The sequence below is a fragment of the Melanerpes formicivorus genome, unplaced genomic scaffold, assembly GCF_026170545.1.
Source record: "Melanerpes formicivorus ecotype bairdi unplaced genomic scaffold, bMelFor1.0.p_v2 SCAF_6, whole genome shotgun sequence".
In the NCBI taxonomy this organism is placed as follows: domain Eukaryota; kingdom Metazoa; phylum Chordata; class Aves; order Piciformes; family Picidae; genus Melanerpes; species Melanerpes formicivorus.
Window position 1 is genome coordinate 7,454,819 of NW_027142358.1, and position 17,779 is coordinate 7,472,597.

The 17,779-nt window shown below is 42.6% G+C and overlaps 2 protein-coding genes across 2 annotated transcripts; one reads left to right on the plus strand and one right to left on the minus strand.

The window, feature by feature from the left end:
- The first annotated feature begins 156 nt into the window (after positions 1–156).
- ATP5MK (ATP synthase membrane subunit k) lies at positions 157–2,967 on the plus strand. The gene is made up of 4 exons (XM_068139464.1): positions 157–263; positions 1,869–1,966; positions 2,059–2,154; positions 2,866–2,967. Exons 2-3 carry the CDS (start codon positions 1,880–1,882, stop codon positions 2,149–2,151), a joined length of 180 nt encoding a protein of 59 aa, XP_067995565.1. The 5' UTR covers positions 157–263; positions 1,869–1,879; the 3' UTR covers positions 2,152–2,154; positions 2,866–2,967.
- A 1,063-nt stretch (positions 2,968–4,030) lies between these two features.
- Positions 4,031–17,195, minus strand: TAF5 (TATA-box binding protein associated factor 5). The gene is made up of 11 exons (XM_068139460.1): positions 16,635–17,195; positions 14,868–15,108; positions 13,411–13,726; positions 12,600–12,763; positions 11,275–11,410; positions 10,659–10,779; positions 9,580–9,709; positions 8,194–8,358; positions 7,596–7,773; positions 7,280–7,457; positions 4,031–5,929 (listed from the first exon to the last, which is right to left on the minus strand). Exons 1-11 carry the CDS (start codon positions 17,161–17,163, stop codon positions 5,712–5,714), a joined length of 2,376 nt encoding a protein of 791 aa, XP_067995561.1. The 5' UTR covers positions 17,164–17,195; the 3' UTR covers positions 4,031–5,711.
- Between the last annotated feature and the right edge of the window lie 584 nt (positions 17,196–17,779).

A 17,779-nucleotide genomic window follows, 5' to 3' on the forward strand; every position in this document is an offset into this window, starting at 1 on the left:
GAAGCAGTACGCGGGGCAGAGGGGAAAGGGCGAGAAGAAGTGCGAGTCGTTCTTCAGCCAACCAGAGGGAAAGGGCGAGAAGAAGTGCGAGTCGTTCTTCAGCCAACCAGAGGGAAGGGGACCGGGAGAGTTCACTCTCTGGGACTTGCAGCCAATCAGCGCCGCTGCGGTGCCTGCGCGCGGCTCCCGGCGGCCACCATTTTGTGGGAGGGAGCTGGCGAAGGGCAGAGCGCGGCGGCTGGACGGCAGCGGCGGTGGCTGAGGTATCTCTGGGCGGCCGCGAGGAAGGGTTTTCTCCCCGGCCGCAGATCCTTGTCCGCGCCTCTTTCTGTAGGCTTGCGCCGCCGGGCGGGAACGAGGAGTGGCTTCGGCCCCGAGCCGCGGCTGTCCTAGGGCGCGCCCGCGACCTTCAGCTGCGGCGTCGCTCCCTTCCGAGTACTAGGTGTCGCCGCGTCCTTTCCCCCGGCCCGATGCGAGCTGGGTAGGGAGGGCGCCGGGACGCGGCTATCGGCACCAGCGATATGGAGCCGGTTGGTGTGCGGGGCCGGGGCGAGCGCGGCAGCTGGTGGCGCCCAGGGTCAGGGCAGCCGGAGGGGCAGGCCGCGCTGGCAGGGGCACCGGGCTACCTCGAAAAGGAAAACTTGTGATACCTGGCCTCAGAATCGCCCCTGAAGGACGCGGCGATTCTTTTCCAGCTTTTGCATCGCTCAGGCATACGAAAAGATGGCTGTAGCTTTACAGTTCGTGTGCTGATGTTGAAAAGGGTTCTTTCATTGCGATTTTTAGCTGTTGTGTAGTCAGTCCAGTTACAGGTGCGCTTGGGTACTTACTGTGCTGGGGTCACATAAGAGCTGTGCTAATGAACACAGCACCTGGTATAGCGGTTTCCTGTACCTTTCTTCTTTTGGGGCCTGGAGGAGGGTGCAGCATCTGCCTGATTTGGCTGGTGACTGTATGGGGTGCGTGCCTCTTTTGCGGTGGGTTACAGGACAAACAATAAGTGATCTCCAGAGTGCACGGCTCAGCCATTCAGTGAGCCTGCAGGTTAGATACTGTAGCTGTGCCAGGCCTTTGAACTTCTTACAGTAGATCTGAAACGTTGTTCCAGACATGTACACAAAGCCAGAAGTGTACCCTCGTGTGCTTGAAAGTGTTTCTGTTCCTGTGAAAGCACTTTTGAGGCTTTGTAGCTGCTGAAGTAACTTGCTGATCTAGATGAACTAGGGGGGGAAAAAAGTGTGTTTTTATCTAATCCGTGAATACTAGAGTAATCCAAGTAAGATATGTTAGAAACATGCAACTAAGAGCAGTGCAGTTCTTACTTACTGCACTTGCACTCTAATATGGTGCAAATGTTGCAAAGCAACATTTTGATTCACAGAGTAGCCTGAATCTTGTCACCAACTTCTTGAGTATGTAATTGAAGCTGGGTTTTAGCTGAAGTAGCAAAGATTTATCCTGGGTATTGCAGATTCCTGAACAACTGGTAGGAATTTGTCTCTGTTGAAGGGCTGTGTAGGCAGGACTATTCTTGGCAAGTACCTTGAGGAATTGCCATTTTTATCATCATCATACTGACCTTTATTTTTTTTCATATTTAAACTTAAATGAACTATGAAAATCATAAATGTTCCTCCCTTCAGAACCTCTCATGTGCTTATCTGCTTTTGTGTCACTGTACCCTAAGATAAGAGTGCTCTGAATGTTTCCAGCTCCTTATTCCTATCCACTGTCTGCTGAGTGCCCTGAAAAGAGACTTAATAGCTAACAATAGAATCATTAACTTCAGTGCAGAGAGGAGTTTGATTTTTCTTCACACTGTGTACAATTCACTCTAAATTCATTAACTGTTCTTTATTGCTTATTAGGACAAGCAGCCATGGCTGGCCATGACTCGGGATCTCAGCACCAGTTCACTGGATTTCAGAAGTACTTCAATTCCTACACCATCATAGGCAGGAGGAATGTATGTCTTGCATATATTGAACTTTTTAGTCTAGTGTAATGGTATTTTCTGGGTTTTAGACTGAAACTAAACTTAATTTTTATCTTTTCCAGTATGTATTAGCAACATATGCAAGTGTTGCAATGCTCGTCTTGTATTTCAAGTTTAAACCTAAAAAGCAAGCTCCTGCTGTGGCAGATAAGTAAATGGTAAGTGTCTGGAGTTCTTCCAGGACCAAAATGCTTTTGAATGAAGTAGGTTGCTAAAGGAGAATGCAGAAAGTATAGGATACCAGTGGGTTTTTTGTGTTCTTCTGACATGGTGAATGGGACTAGGGACAGCATGCAGGGAAGAAGAGTAACCAAAAAAAGGGGAAATGGAAGGATGTTGCAGCTAAAACCAGTGTATCAAGCAGTGTATCAAGCTTTGACTACAGCTATTGAGTGCCTGTGGTCTGCCCTTCTGCTGTAAAATAGGGTGAGGTGTTGCTTTGTAAATTACTAAAATAGTAGTACTTGAGGACTTACTTAGATGCATTAGAGAATTCCAAGCAGAGGTTAATGCAGCCTGTTAAAATCTTACTTTGACCAGAGTAAAGGAGCACCACACAACAGAATGGTCTGTATTATAGCACACCTCACTATGCCCATATAGAAGTGATTTGACTTGTTCTTGTACAGCAACAACCATGGTAGAAAATTCTAGAGTTACTTTCAAATACAAAATTTCCACTGAAATGGAAAAAAAACCCTACAGGCTGTTTTCACACTCTGCAAAATGGGGTAGAAAAGAGTTATTTCATCATGACGTTTGTGTGCTAAAAACTGCTTGCTAAAATTGTTCAGGCTGGGGGAAAGGGAATGCTGCTGCTAGTACTACTGTGCCAGAGTTGACACCTTTGGTCTCTTTTCTCTTGGCAGGTTGCTGGTATGTCTGAACCTCCAGTCCGTGTTAACATAATGCAAGCTGATGACCTTTGTGGCTAATAAATAAATAATGCCTTGTTTCATTGGCAACATGAAGTGGTGGGAAAAAAAGTGGCATTTCTCTTTTTTTCTCTTTTTTTCCTGGTCAAAAATATTTAGTTGTAGTGGAGATGGAATAGCTGATTGAGGTCACTACTCTCTTACCTAAACTCCTGCTATTAGAGTACATCATAAAGTGTTCTGAGCACTGATAGCGTTTATGGTACCTGTGCTTTTTCTCTTACTGGCCTCTTGCAGAGGTAACTGCCAGAAAGAAAATGGTTTACTTTGCTGATGTTAAGCTCTTAAAATTGCCCCCTTGCTGGAAGGCCAGGTTGGACAGGGCCTTGAGCAGCTTGGTCCAGTGGAAGGTGTCCCTGCCCATGGCAGTGGGAGGATGGATCTAAATGATACTTAAGGTCTGTTCCAACCCAAACCCTTCTCTGATTCTATGAACTCTGCATGTTCATAAGGAGTGACTTAAGTAGTTCAGTGCTTTTTCCTGTACGTAGCCTCCAACTATATTCCTACCACAGTTAGCAGTCCCCTCCCTACCCAACACTAAAATCTGTGTATCCCATTCTCCACAGTCTTTTTCTGTATCTCAATGAAAACTCAGTACCTTCCTTAGGTGGGTGACACATTAGTGCTGATGTGTGAATGGGATTGTGCAGCACTGTGCTTCTTTTTGAAAGGTCCCAGCAGCAGTGGTTGAACCTGAGATATAAGATGCTAAAGAAAGCAAATATGCTTCCCAAACTGAGGTCATCACGGGAGAGACATGGGTGCTGGGAAAAAATGAGAGTGAGATTACAGGGTCTTTGTGCTCTCTCTAGTTCATGTATTCTGCTTGTACATGCTGGGCCCTCTGAATAAATCTAGTCCTCTTCCTTTCCTAGGAGACTGCATAAATGGCCTCTGCTCTATACAACTTTACAACTGAATAACAGTAACAGTGCAACAGCTCCAGTTTGCTAGAACCCATCACCTACCCTTACTTGAAACAGTTGGGTCATCCTCTTGCCTGTTTTCTGGGTTACTCTTTTCTCTCACAGTGCAAGCACTGCTCTTGCTTCCATTGCAAACATCCAGGAAAGAAAATACCTTGTAACAGACAAACTCTGTGGTTTTCATATTTATTACAATATCAAAAGTATAAAACTGTACAAAATATAAAGGCAGAATGTGGCAGTGTTTTCTTGGAAGTTGTCAAAACTACATACTTGGGTTTAGATAATTTGGTTCAGCATAATTGTACTTGAATCCAACCAATCATATGGAGAGCTGGGGAATTTTGTGGTACCGTTAAAAAAAAACAACACTGTAATTTAGTTTTAATGTTTTTTATCTTTAAGGAGAATTTCAAGGTGAGCTCTTTTTTTATTATTTTGATGTATAATGCCTATAATAAAACTTTACTCCAAGAGTTCAAGTTAGATAAGGGATGAGAGGGGAAGTGGTTCTCCATTTACGTTACTTTAGAAATGTCACGACTTGCTTTTACTTTCTCTAGAAAGCCAGGAGGATGTTCAATTATCCAAGCTCTTCCTGGAAAGTAATGAGGAATGTAAAACTTTCCCTAGAGATAGTTTGTAAGATATTAAAATAATTTTAAAAAAAGGACAAAACCAAAACAAGCTAAAACCACACCAAAATGAGCCTACCCTTGGGTGGTGGTGTTTTCTGTTCAAAGACCCAGAAAAGTTACACTTCCCCGTGTTTTGCTTGTTTTCCTTTGAAATAAATCACTGAGCTTTATTAGTTGTCCAGGAGGACTTGCTGGACTACAATGTTTGTGTGGGTGGAAATTGCCACCAGCAGCCAAGCTGGCCTTTCAAAAGCACACTGATGATACACTGAAGGCTGATTAATCCTTTTACTCTGCAATAACATTTCAATGTCTTGGCTAGTTTCACATTTTGATATATTGAACCTCATGTAGAAAGTACACAGGTTTGTAAATTGTTTTAGATGTAGCACACAATGTAAAAGGGTTTAAGTCCACTTCTGTGATGATGGGGATTTTGCTTGTGCCTTAGTCCCCCTTCTTTCCTACAGTAAAGTACGAAAGTAAATAAAGTTCACATTGCACTTCTGGTTGCTTATCCCATCTACAGCATTAAGCTACCAGTGAAAAAAGAGTAACAAGCTCTTCATTTCTGATAACCTCAGAAGAGCACAGGTAGTTGAAATCTTTTCAAGCTTAGTATATGGGTGCATAAAAACCTGCATGTGTAACTTTGCGGTTACACGAGCCCCATGAGCCTCTGCTGCTGGGACCTACTCTTTCAATGCCCTGTTAGTTGCTGTGATACTCTCACCATACCTGTTGTCCAGCTCAGGCTATAGTGAATTAAACTACATTCTTTTCTGAAACTAAACAGTCTTTCCTTATGCTTGAGATTGATTAAACATTTGCTAACCATAAATTAAGTGCTTTAGAAGAAATTCAGTTGAGAACACCTACCAAGGCTGTTAGCTTTCCACAAGTTTCAGTAGAACTCAATACTATGTCTGAGGGGAGACAGCCATTTTCATGTTTGGATTTTTTTTTATCAAAAGCACCATGAACAATTCCTCCTTGTACAGCCATGATGTCTTGTCAAACTCCAGCATTTTCAAACTGTGGATAAGTATGGAATAGCAGAAATGAAAAACATTGCTTGCATCAGTTTACACAGTTTTTTGGTTTTCCTGCAACAGACTAGTGGGATCCATCTGTACAAGACATTCCTCCTTGTCTCACGTCCCGAGGTCGCTACTGCAATGATTTGGCACAGTCAGTCTTGCAGCTTCCCCATTCACTGTGAACTGTAGGCTCCTGCAGCCAGCAGCAAGTTTCTGCGTGTGAAATGGAGGTGTACAACTGGGGTTGATTTGGTCATGTATGTACCTAATAACAAGTCCTGTGAGTTTTCAGGCAAGTTTATATGTCCAGTGGCTGTAGTAAAGTCATCAGTTTCTAAATCTTCAAATGCCTTCACAGCATCCCACAGACGAACTGTATTATCCATTGAACCTAAAAAGGAAAAAACAACAGTTTAAGGTCTTTGTTAGTAGAAATAGATGTATGTATAGACATAAATTAATAATCACTGGGGAGCAAGTGAACAGAAACTGGAGCTCAAAAAGCAGGTTTGCTCCTAATTGTAGTCTTCATCCTTCATCCTGGCAAGGAAACACATCTTTAACAAGCCTCTGACATACTGAACACATACGTAAAAGCTGCCAGGATTTCAGCTTTCCTGTAGTCTAACTGGAATGCCCTGCAGATACAGCACAAAGAACTGCTCTCAATTTGGGTCTGTATTTTAGCACGTAGCACTGAAAAAGCAGGACCCTCCGGTGGGTTAGATTCCAAATTTCAGGAAATGTTAATGATTCTAAGTCACATAATAACAGTTTCTTTGATACGAAGAAGATGGCACCATTTTGCAGGTCCAGGGGCCTATGATCTCAGTGGAGAATTGGTAGATAAACTGAAAAAAACCACCAAGCAGACTGGATCAGACCTACACCGTCTCTATTAGCTTATGCTCCTGCATTAAAGGCTCAGTAAAGATTCTCAGTACAATGCATTTAGGAATACACTACTAATAAATATAGGATATTCCTAGTCTGGTTTCATGAGGAAGTTACCATGATGTAATTATATCCTCTGTCCATCATTTCTTCTGTCAGTAATTTGATTTTTTGGCAAATGTAGACCAATTGACAGAACAAAGAAGTTTAAAGCTCATTAAATCCCTATATGATTTAAGAAATTGGTTCACTAAACACAGCTTTGTGCCTTTGTGAAAGGAAGACTGGCATAGGAGCTGTTTTGTATTAGACACCAGAGAATCTGTGTGGATAGGCAGGAAAAACAAGCAGGCCTTACAAGTTCTGCTGCTCATAGACTTGTTATTAAAACATTTCTATATATAGAAAATAAATATACTGTGAAGAAATAGTACAGGTGTGGATAACTCATCTCCCTTTCTATGCCTTCCTCTCTTGAGTCCTACTACATCCCACTCCCATTCCAGTATTCTGTGCCTCTCTACTCCAGCCACTTCTTGTTTGCCCAAGAGTTATTTCTAACTTCAGATTCCACCCCAACACTGTACACAGAATCAATCACAGAATTAACCAGGTTGGAAGAGAGCTTTGCCACCATCTAGTTGTGTAGCATCTTTCCTTCTGTTCCTGGAGAATGAGGGGATCATACTTCGCAGTCTGGTGAAGTACTTGCCTCAAACCAGTGGTTGCTGCTTTTGCTAAGCAAGTGATTCTGCTTCATATTCCTCAGTTTAAGGAACCAATTTCATCATTCCTTTTCAAACTTAGGGAACACAATGCAAACTCCACTGTTTCCAGTGAATTTTACCTGATGCTAAAATCTCCCCATCTCTACTGAATCTGAGCGCGTAGATAGTGTCTGTGTGCCCTTTCAATTCTCCAACCATCAAGCCATGTCCAATATCCCACAGCAGAACTCTGCCATCTGTTGCTCCAGTAGCCAGGAATCGTCCATTAGGAGAAAATGCCAATGAATGAATTGGTCCCTTAAACAGACAGAGGAAGGACCAAACAAGTTAAGTCTATTCTCATTCAGTCAGTCAGTCAAGCTATATTCATTCTGAACATTACTCTTCAGAATCTCAAAGAACTAGAATCACTTTCATGCTGTGATATTCCTTTACCTTATGCCCAGTGAATATTCTCACACAATTCCCATTCAAAACATCCCAGAGCCGTATAGTCCTGTCCGCTGAGCCCGTGGCAATGTAGTTGGAGTTCGGATGAAATCGGGTACACGTCACATCAGCAAGGTGGCCAGCAAATATCCGTAAAGGCTGGTAGTGATCTGTTGCCCACAGGCTTCAGAAGGAAAAGAAATAAAAGAAACCAAAAAGCTTTATTAATAAAAGAAAAACCCTAATGAAGTTCAGTACCTGGTGCACAATGAGGATTACAAGGAAGTAACTGTGCAGTCATTTCTTACTAGTCAGTTTATTGAATTAGCAGTATCTAGTTTGGAGCAATTGGACATAGTATTGAGTTCTACTGAAACTTGTGGAAAGCCAAGTTGATAAACAAATGGAAAAGGAAAAACAACCAAACAAAAAAACCCACAACCCCAAAAAACTACATTAGAACACTTATTCAGCATTTTAATTGACATGAAATAAAATTTATTTCCAGTAATAGGGTAGGGTAGAGTTTATCAGCTAATCATTCCCAGGGTTAACCCCCCCACAAACTGACCCTAACAAAGGAAAAACTCATCCAGTTTCTTACCGAGCCACTCTGTCATGTCCCCCTGACACAAAGTAATAACCATAAGGAGAGAACTGTGTATCCCATACTGGATAGTTGTGTCCTTTATATCCCACCAAACACGTGAATGTTTGGAGACTCCACAATCTGACAGTGCCATCCTCAGAACAGGACAACAAATAGTTCCTGTCACAGGAGGAAGTATAGCATATTACTTAAGAAACTTACACATGGACTGTATAACCATTGCACAAACAAAGTGAGATGTCTATCGTAAGAAAAACCGGACACTGAACAGCATCTGTTTAGCATGTCACAAATAAATCAACATTATGGTGGGGTAAGCAACAATAACCAATTCAAGCAGAGTCCAGTCCTAGACCCCTGTGCAAAAATATTGATGCCCAATTCTGATGACATTGACAGAAATACTGAGGGGAGAACAAAAGCCAAACAAAACCCCAAAAGCCCTCCCCACCCCCCCAAAAAAAACCCCAACAATACCAACTAAACAAAAAACAAACCACAAAGCAGGTCTTTACTCAGAAATTACTAGTAATTTTTTCATATAACTGGAAACTCTTATGCTATCTTACTTTAAAAAAAAAGAGTATGTTTTTATTAATATAACTCTAAACATGCCATGGGTTAGCTGTTTGGGTGGGTTGGATTGGTTGATGGGTTGGACACGATGATCTTGAAGGTTTCTTCCAACCTGGTTTGGTTTATTCTAATAAAGGTTTATTCTAATAATTTCAGGATTCCCTGAAAAAGAATTCATGTCATGTTCACATTCTCAGTGCATAACTACAGACCCTACATTCATGTTCCACACAATGTTTACCTCTCAGCTGTGTCTCTGTGTTGGTTGTTTCCTGACTAGACACAGGCAAAAGCAAAACTTCAGACATTTAAACTCCCTTTCTATTGTTGAGACTCTCAGAACTATATAATAGTTCTAAATCTCATATTTTAAAGATACTACTCCATACATTTTCAAAATAAAGTCTTGGTAGAATAAAAGTCAAGTGCAGCGATATGCTACTCAGTATGGTTTTGATTTGCAATACTGTAAGGCAAATCAATACTGCAGTATTTTTCCTCTCGACAATTCAGCTGATTAAAACTACAGTTTGCAAAAGAGACGGCCTATTTTGCCATCTAAGTCCTGAACCTCAAAAAAGGTGCTGGCATCCTCATCTCCAGTTGATTTCAGTAACAGCTGACAGTGCCCAACACCCTGAGCATAACAAGCACTCAGAGTTGCACATGGTTTCTTCTAAGATGCACGAACAAGAATTGCTTTAACCTTCTGGAAAAAGCTGCATCAAGAACACGTTTGCATTCAGTAGCATACAACTGAAACTCAAGACAAGCAAACTAGTCAGCTTTTAAACTTAATTTTACCTATCAGGACTGAAGCTGGTGCCATAGACAGGTCCACTGTGACCATATAAAATCTTCAACTCACTTGCTGTTTTCTCATCCATGATCCTCTCCAAGACATCATCCGATTCTTTGTCGATGAGACTGAGGTCTGCAGTATTTCAAAGTTCATGTATCATAACAGCAGTCAGAAGTTCAAAGATAAATGTCATGAACAGGAAAACAAATAATATTCTCTCTAAAAGCCAAGCATGATGTAAACATGACAAAGTACCTGGGGACTATTAAGTTTGCAATATATGATAGCATTTAAAGGATTTTTTACTATTCTAACAGGTGAAAATAATTCTTTATATAAATAGTAATACTTTCTTAAGACTTCACTGAGCTAAAATACATTAATCCAAACATGTTATTTTTCATACATATATGATGTCTTCAAATACAGTAACATCTTTTTGACAGAGATGTCAAGTTTTCACACTTCCAGAATGTTAATATGGCACACACACTTTACAGACATGTTCTGACAGCTGCATACTACACACAACAAAATAATTTTTAGTCTGTGGGCTACTATTTGCTGACCACCTCTCAGTTAAATATCAAATCAAGAAATGTTTGTACAGTATCTAGATTCATCCACAAAACATTGTTACATAAACAGTAGAATTAAAAAAGCTTAGTTTCCATGAATTTCCTAAATATTGAGCTAGAGGACATTTTCTTCCATCCTCAGAATTCCCTCAGGTATCTCTAGACTCTACCCTATATCACCTAAACCCAACTGTCTACTACATCCTGTAGTTACTACCCAGTAAACAAGCCAGATACCTAGTCTCATGTTCATTATGGCTAGTTCAAAGCTCTGTGCCACCTCACGACAGGTGTACACAACCATTATTTCCAGTTCCTTTAAAAATGCTTCTAATGGTAGCATACAAGATGTAATCAAACATTTGTGCACATATTGTTCTTCAAAGTGAGAGCATCTAGATGCTGGAGATGACTCTCCCACCACAAACATGATTTCTCTTTTCATGCAAGATACAGCTGTCACAAGTAATGCAAGCTCATTTAAGTGTTACTGTCTTAATTACCTGCTGCTGTTTTCACGCTCCGTAGCTTTTTCGGCGTCACAGACCACACTCTGACAGTAGAGTCAGCAAAGCCTCCTACAATCATGCTAGAGTCATCTGTAATATCCACTGCAGTCAGACCCTAAACAAAAAAACAGCCATTTATATTGCTTATTATCTTTCATGACACATTTCAAATAGTATAAAATCCTACCAAGTATTCTAGAATAGACCTAAAACTACATAAATTCTTGCACCATTAAAATAAAACTGTATGAGCAAAGCACAGTCAGCGACGACAAAACAATACTGGTTTCCAGTATTCTGGAAACTCCACTGCATTCTGTAGAATCTACTTAAGGCCCCACAGGAAAAGTGAAAGGAGGAGTTACAGCAAAATCAGAGCAAAACCAAGGAACATGGAAATTACAGTTTAATGAGTCTTTTAAAGAGAATTACTGAACATTTTGGAAGGTGAAATTTGTGATACTCATTCCAGATACTCCAATAACCCTGTAAATCATATTCATATTTTATCATATTTCTGGCTTATAGATTTGATCATAAACTATAACAAACCCTTGCCAATGCTGTTAAAGTCTTCTTTCTGCATTACCAAAAGTCTTCTTTTACCAACCTGGTAAGCATTAAGGAATGTGTAGAAACAGATGGAGGGCAAGCACTCTGGGCCAAGACGCACACGCCTTGCAGCTTCCTTCATATTCATTACTTTATCCAGCTTGTCAGAGTCTTTCAGTTCAGGCAGAGGAATTCTACAAGAAGCACACATTTTTACAAAGTAAAAGCACCCTCCACACTGTTAATCTAAACAAAGAAAGGGAAAGCTTTCCATTCAACCCTATACCTTAAGTATGAAACAAGAATTAGAAGAAATGAAAGGCTACATAAAAATAGATTAGCAGGTTAAGAAAAAGAGGCAGTAGCTTTAAGAATTTCAGACAGGCAGTGAAATGATACAAGTAGTTGAATATGACCTGGAAAGATCAGTGGTCAACCAAGTAGGATTTATCAGGCACCATGACAGGCTGGAGAGATGTGTGGAGAAATTAAACAAAGTTCAACAAGGCCAAGTGTAGACTCATGCATCTGGGAAAGAACAACCCAATGGACCAGCATAGGTTGGGTGATGATCTGCTGGAGAGCAGCTCTGGGGAAAAGGACCTGGGGTCCTGGTGTTCAACAGGATGACCATGAGCCAGCAATGCGTCCTCATGGGCAAGAGAGCCAGTGACATCCTGGGGTGTATTAGAAGAGGAGTGGTTAGTAGGTCAAGAGGGGTTCTCCTCTCGAGGTCACATCTGAAATATTGTGTCCAGTTCTGGGTCCCTCAGTTCAAGGATAGAGAACTGCTTGAAAGAGTCCAGCTCAGAGCTACAAAGATGATTAAGGGAGCGGAACATCTCCCTTATGAGGAAAGGCTGAGGAAGCTGGGGCTCTTTAGCTTGGAGGAGACTGAGAGGGAACATCATTAATGTTTACAAATATGAGAAGGGTGAGTGTCAGGAGAACAAAGTCAAGCTCTTCTCAGTGATGACCAATGATAGGACAAGGGACAGCAGATGCAAGCCGGAACACTGGAGGTTATGTGAACACATGAAAGTTTTTTCCACTGTGAGGGTGACAAAACACTGGCACAGGCTGCCCAGCGAGGTTGTAGAGTCTCCTTCTCTGGAGACAGTCAAAACCCACCTGGATGTGTTCCTCTGTCACCTACTCTAGGTAATCCTTCTCTGGCAGAGGGTTTGGACTCTATCTTTTCAGGTCACTTCCAACCCTAACATTCTGTGACTCGGTGATAAGCTAAGCTTTCTATGACATCCCTTTAAAGTCCTACAGCTAAAGCTGTGTACAGCTGAAATGGCCACAATGCTAAAAATGCCATGTGAACAGCGATGCCAATTTGGCATGACAAGACTGAATTTAAAAGGTTTCCCTTGGTACCTGTTTTGGGGAGGAGCATTAGGGTCTTGTTTTTTACTTTTTGACCCTACACTATCTTTTTTGGGTTTTTTCTTCTTTGGCTTTCCTTCCTCATTTTCTCCTTCTTCATCTTCATCATCCAAAGGCACATCAAACTCTGGTTCTTTCAATAAGCCAAAGAAAACCTGCAAACCAATAAAACACACGGGAGACAAATCAGTAATTGCTATTCTTACTGAAAATTTAATTTATTGGAATCTTATGTAATAGTTAAAGCAATAAAGCTGCTTCTTTAAAACTGTTGTGTTGAATAGAATAGAATAGACCAGACCAGACCAGGTTGGAAGAGACCATCAAGATCATTGCGTCCAACCTATCATCCAACACCACCTAATCAACTAAACCATGCAACCAAGCACCCTATCAAGTCTTCTCCTGAACACCTCCAATGATGGTGACTCCACAAATATTACTGTGTACATTACTGTATTACCATTTCTAAGGACTTTTTAAAGCAGAATCCCTACAGCTTGCATCATTTACTGGTATAGTACTGTGGTACTACACTGTCAAGATCTACACAAACAGCCCTCGCAGTAACAACTGGAAGTAAGAAGGAATTACATCTTTCTGAGGTAAAGTTGAGTTCAGTGGGCTGTCTCTCAGAGAGGCTCAAGAGTATCTTCTACCAGGCTGTGTGCAGTTCTCTACTTTTGCTCTGTTCATGCTGCTTGTTAAGATGTCAAGTCACAGTTGTCAGCCTATACCACCACACAAGCTGCAAAATGAAGAATTGTTCAATTATAAACATGCAACAATCTTTGCCTCTCACCTTTGCTTTATTAGCCTCTCGTTTTGCCTCCCCAGCCAAGCTTCCAACCATAGCATCTATCTGTTGTTTACTGCGGGGCATTCCATCGAAGATATCAATGTAAAGATGTTCCTGCACGATGTTCCAGATCTGATTGTTCTGCTTTTCCTGAAGATGCCTCTTCAAGAGTTGGTAAGAGTCACGGGAAATACGCAGCACAAACTTGCTCGTTCTGAAGTCCAGCATGGTCTCATTACCTTTCATGTGCTCTTTTTTGGTTAAGCTAGATAATACACGCAGGTCATCCTGGTAATAGCACTCCTGATCCCCATGAAATCTGTTGAAATAATGGAGGATATGATAAAAGATTTATTACAAAAGCATTACCTCTAAAGTTCACACTTATTTACATTACTTTAATGTGAAGCATGTATGCAAGGACCTTTTGGAAGCTACTGACTACATATGGGATTATTTTTCTACTGAAATAAATTTCCTCCAGGAGAATATACACCAATAACTTGCTGTCTACGATAAAAGCATTCAACAGTTAAAAATCAAGATGAAGAGAACACACAAGTGGAACCTCACAGAATTTCATTTACCCAAGGGGTTGTCAGCTGAAAAATAGTTCCACCATGTTTACTTACAGGAGTGAAAGACTAATTAGCACTATCATAAAGCACAGAGTATTTTTTATTATGTAAGACTACTCGGATCTATTTATACCTGACTCATTATACAGACAAGCACACTTCACAGTGGTTATGCTTCTCATTCTCCACATGCATTATCTGATAGCTAACACATGTCTAGACTTCTCCATTTTTACTCAAACCATGTTATGGAATGGTTGTAGCAGGGAACATTTTAACTACTTATAGAACTATATTTCCTGACCTATTAGCTGGAGACAGAGTTATCCTTTTGGAATTAAATATTTCATAATTCAAAAACCAAATTAAATTTCATCTTCTTCTCCAGTGATAAAGAATTAAACATAGCAAGAGCACAGAAAATTATGGATTAGCCATAAATGTATTCCTTTAATCTCATCTGCTTAGACATCCTATTACATTAGCAAATAGTTATAGAGCACATTACTTTGGCATCTCAGTGCAACATTTCAGTGCTTAAAAACTACCCCACAATCTTTCCCTAAAGAAGCAGCATCTCTTCTTTCATGATTTTGCAGCAGGAAGCCTACCAGATGACCATAAAGATAGTTCAAAATCTGTCCAGAAATAGCTCAAAAGCATGTAGTTTGCACACCTTCATAGCATAGGAGATTGAAGAAGGATTTAAGAACAGCTACTGTTATCCATCATTATTTCAGATTCCAAATCTCTTCAACTTCAGAGAAGAAAAATAGTACACAAATATATATATATATATAAATCTGTGCTACTATAGCTTAGAGATGTAATCAAAGTAGCTAACATAAAACAATGTAAATACACAAATGAAAATAAAACTACCTTTCAAAAAAAGACTTTGCTTCACTCTCATGTTGGTTGTAGACCAATTCCAAGTACATGTGCACAAAGAGAGGATAAAACAGCTGAGACAATTCCGCCCGATGACAGTCCAGGGAACACTCAATGAAGTGTTTTAATCCACTGTAGTACTCCTCATACAGTGCTGGATCCCCCTGTTGATTGTAGGCAGACAACACTGCACTCACATCTGGCTGATCTTCCACAACAACACCTCCTCCAACTGCAAATAAAAAGAGCTTGTAAGACAGCCTGAAAGAACTAACAGTTATACAGTGGATAACAACTCCAGGTGAGGTGCTGGAGGTGCTCTGAAGTGCTCTGAACAAAATGTAATACCAGGTCCTGTGCTTACTCAGCACTAAGTTTAAATGATACACATGTGTACAGCTTCAGCCATTTTTTGAGCTTTCCCTGACAATAGTTGCCTATATTCAGGCAGTGATAGGGTAGGGGGAATGGAATGAAGCTGGAGGTGGGGAGATTCAGGCTGGATGTGAGGAGGAGGTTCTTCACCATGAGAGTGGTGAAGCCCTGGAATGGGTTGTCCAGGGTGGTGGTTGAGGCCCTATCCCTGAAGATGTTTAAGACCAAGCTGGACGAGGCTCTAGCCAGCCTGATCTAGTGTGGGGTGTCCCTGCCCATGGCAGAGGGGTTGGAACTAGATGATCCTTGTGGTCCCTTCCAACCCTGACTGATACTATGATACTATGATAATGTATTTAACAGAGTGCCTAAGTGGGCTAGGATTGTATGTGTGAAGGAAGAAACCACTAACATCACCCAAACAGATTATCTTCATTGCTAATAATGGAAACTCTCAAATGAGGAGTGGAATCTTTCTAAGCCTGTACAATATACTCTCTAGAATGATTTTGTTTCCAATAAACAACAAAATTAAGTTAAATAAGTGAATAACTCATCATGACCACTACACAACTATTACAGGCCAGTGACTTTCTGTCTCTAGCTAACATCCCTAGAATTCTGTTTTACATAGCAGTTACTGAACAATTTACACAGAAGACAAACTAATGAAAAACAATCATATCAGGGACAATCTGACTTTATACTATCGTATATAGTCTACAGACTCACTGCACCTCAGACATACCAGTTCCTGAAATTTCATTACACTATTCTGTAAAGCTGCCCCCAAAGACACCTTGATTAAAAATAGTTAACTCGAATTACCCAAAGGATATCTCAAGTATCCAGCAATTCACTCCAGAAATGTACAGGTTCCTCTACAAGCATCCTATGACTCTTTTGTCAAAATGCAACCTGTACATCAGGCCTCCATCCTTGTCCCTGCGACCATGGATCATCACCTCTAACTACAAAAGAAACCCTCAGCCTCCTGCTACACTGTTAGTCGAGATGAATCACGAAGACAAGGGGAAGCACCTCTCACTTTGACAATGCTCTCTGCAAAGGAGCCAATGTCTTTGGTTCCTTTGCTCCATGGCTGCACGCCCGGGGATCCCAATCTCTTCCCAAGTTGGATCAAGAATCACACACCCAGGAGTTTCCCCAATAAGACCCGAGATGGTTCTTGCCTCCCACTCGAAGGAGGAGCACTCCAAGAGAGCCACGATCTGACTGACACTGACCTTTGTGCCCCAGCATCAGGGAGAGACCCCAGAGCTGCGAGAGGCACAAAGACCCCCCCGGTCTCCACGTTTCGCGCCGGGAGGGGGCGGCCTTTTGCCCCGGGATGCGACCCTGCAGCCCCCGCGCGGACCCCACCTTTCCCCGTCGGCACGGCGGCAACCGCCGCCACCCCGGAGCTGGAAGACGCGACAGTGGAGACGCTGCCTCCTATCGCGATGGCCGCAGATGCGGTGACCCGGCTGAGCAGTGCCTCGCTGCCGGCGGAGTCCGTATCGCCGCCTGCGCCTCCCGGAAGCCCGGAGCCGGCGGGGCTGAGGGCAGCGGCACCGAGGTCATCGCCGAGCAGGCGGGCTTCGCGGCGCAGGATCTCTTCGGACTCGCGGAGGTTGCTGCGCCGCAGGAACTGTAGCACGGCCACGAGTGTCTGCCGGTCCAACGCTGTCGGGGAGGCGGCCGGGCCCGGCGCTGCAGGCTTAGGGGGTGCCGCATCCCCACCGCTCCCCGCAGCTTCCCCCTCCGCCGCCGCAACCGGGGGAGCGACGGAAGCGGCGGCTGCGGCGGAAGCGGCAGCTGGAGGTGCAGCAGGGGGCTGCGGAGGCGTCCCCGCCTCAGGGTCTTGCTTTACCGCCACCACCTCCGCCGGCTCCTCAGGTAGTGCCGCCATCTTGTACCGCCCTCCATTCGCCGGCAGCGGGCAGCCGCCGCCAAGCGCGGGCGCTGTTGCGACAGTGAGGGCAAAGGACGGGTCCTGCCTAGGCTCTCGTCGCTTCATTTTGCGACGCTGCCAGAAAAGCTGCTCACGTCATCCCTAGTGCCCATAGTTGGCCCTAGGGGTGACATGAGCCTCGGGCAGCGGTTGTGAGACGGCCGCTGAACTCTGGGAGTCCTAAGTAAGTGTGATTTGGGGTAGTGACTGTGCTGAAGTGTGTCCGAAGAAGGGCAACAAAACTGGTGAAGGGTCTAGAGAACAGGTCTTCCTAGGAGTGGCTGAAGAGACTGGGACTGTTAAGCCTGGAAAAAGAGAAACCGAGAAACCTTCTTCTTATCTATGAGTACCCAAATGATGTTGAAGTGATGTGTCTTCTCTCAAGTAACAAGTGATAGGATGACACAAAATGCCTTCAAGTTGTGCTAGTGGAGGTTTAGATCAGACATTAATTCACTGAAAGGCCGTCAAGCACTGAAACAGGCTTCCCAGGGAGATGGAAGAATCAGCATGCCTGGAGGTTGTGTAATGTGGTGCTGAGGGACTTGATGGTGCTGGGTTAACAGCTGGACTT

Bases quoted from the DNA above. Each gene is read 5' to 3' on its own strand.
- ATP5MK (XM_068139464.1), top strand. From the start codon at position 1,880: ATGGCTGGCCATGACTCGGGATCTCAGCACCAGTTCACTGGATTTCAG. The intron at 1,967-2,058 runs GTATGTCTTGCA...TATCTTTTCCAG, and splicing joins CCATCATAGGCAGGAGGAAT to TATGTATTAGCAACATATGC.
- TAF5 (XM_068139460.1), bottom strand. From the start codon at position 17,163: ATGGCGGCACTACCTGAGGAGCCGGCGGAGGTGGTGGCGGTAAAGCAA. The intron at 7,458-7,595 runs GTAAAGGAATAT...TGTCTGTTTAAG, and splicing joins GAATATTCACTGGGCATAAG to GGACCAATTCATTCATTGGC. The intron at 5,930-7,279 runs GTAAAATTCACT...TTTCCTTTTTAG, and splicing joins TGGGGAGATTTTAGCATCAG to GTTCAATGGATAATACAGTT.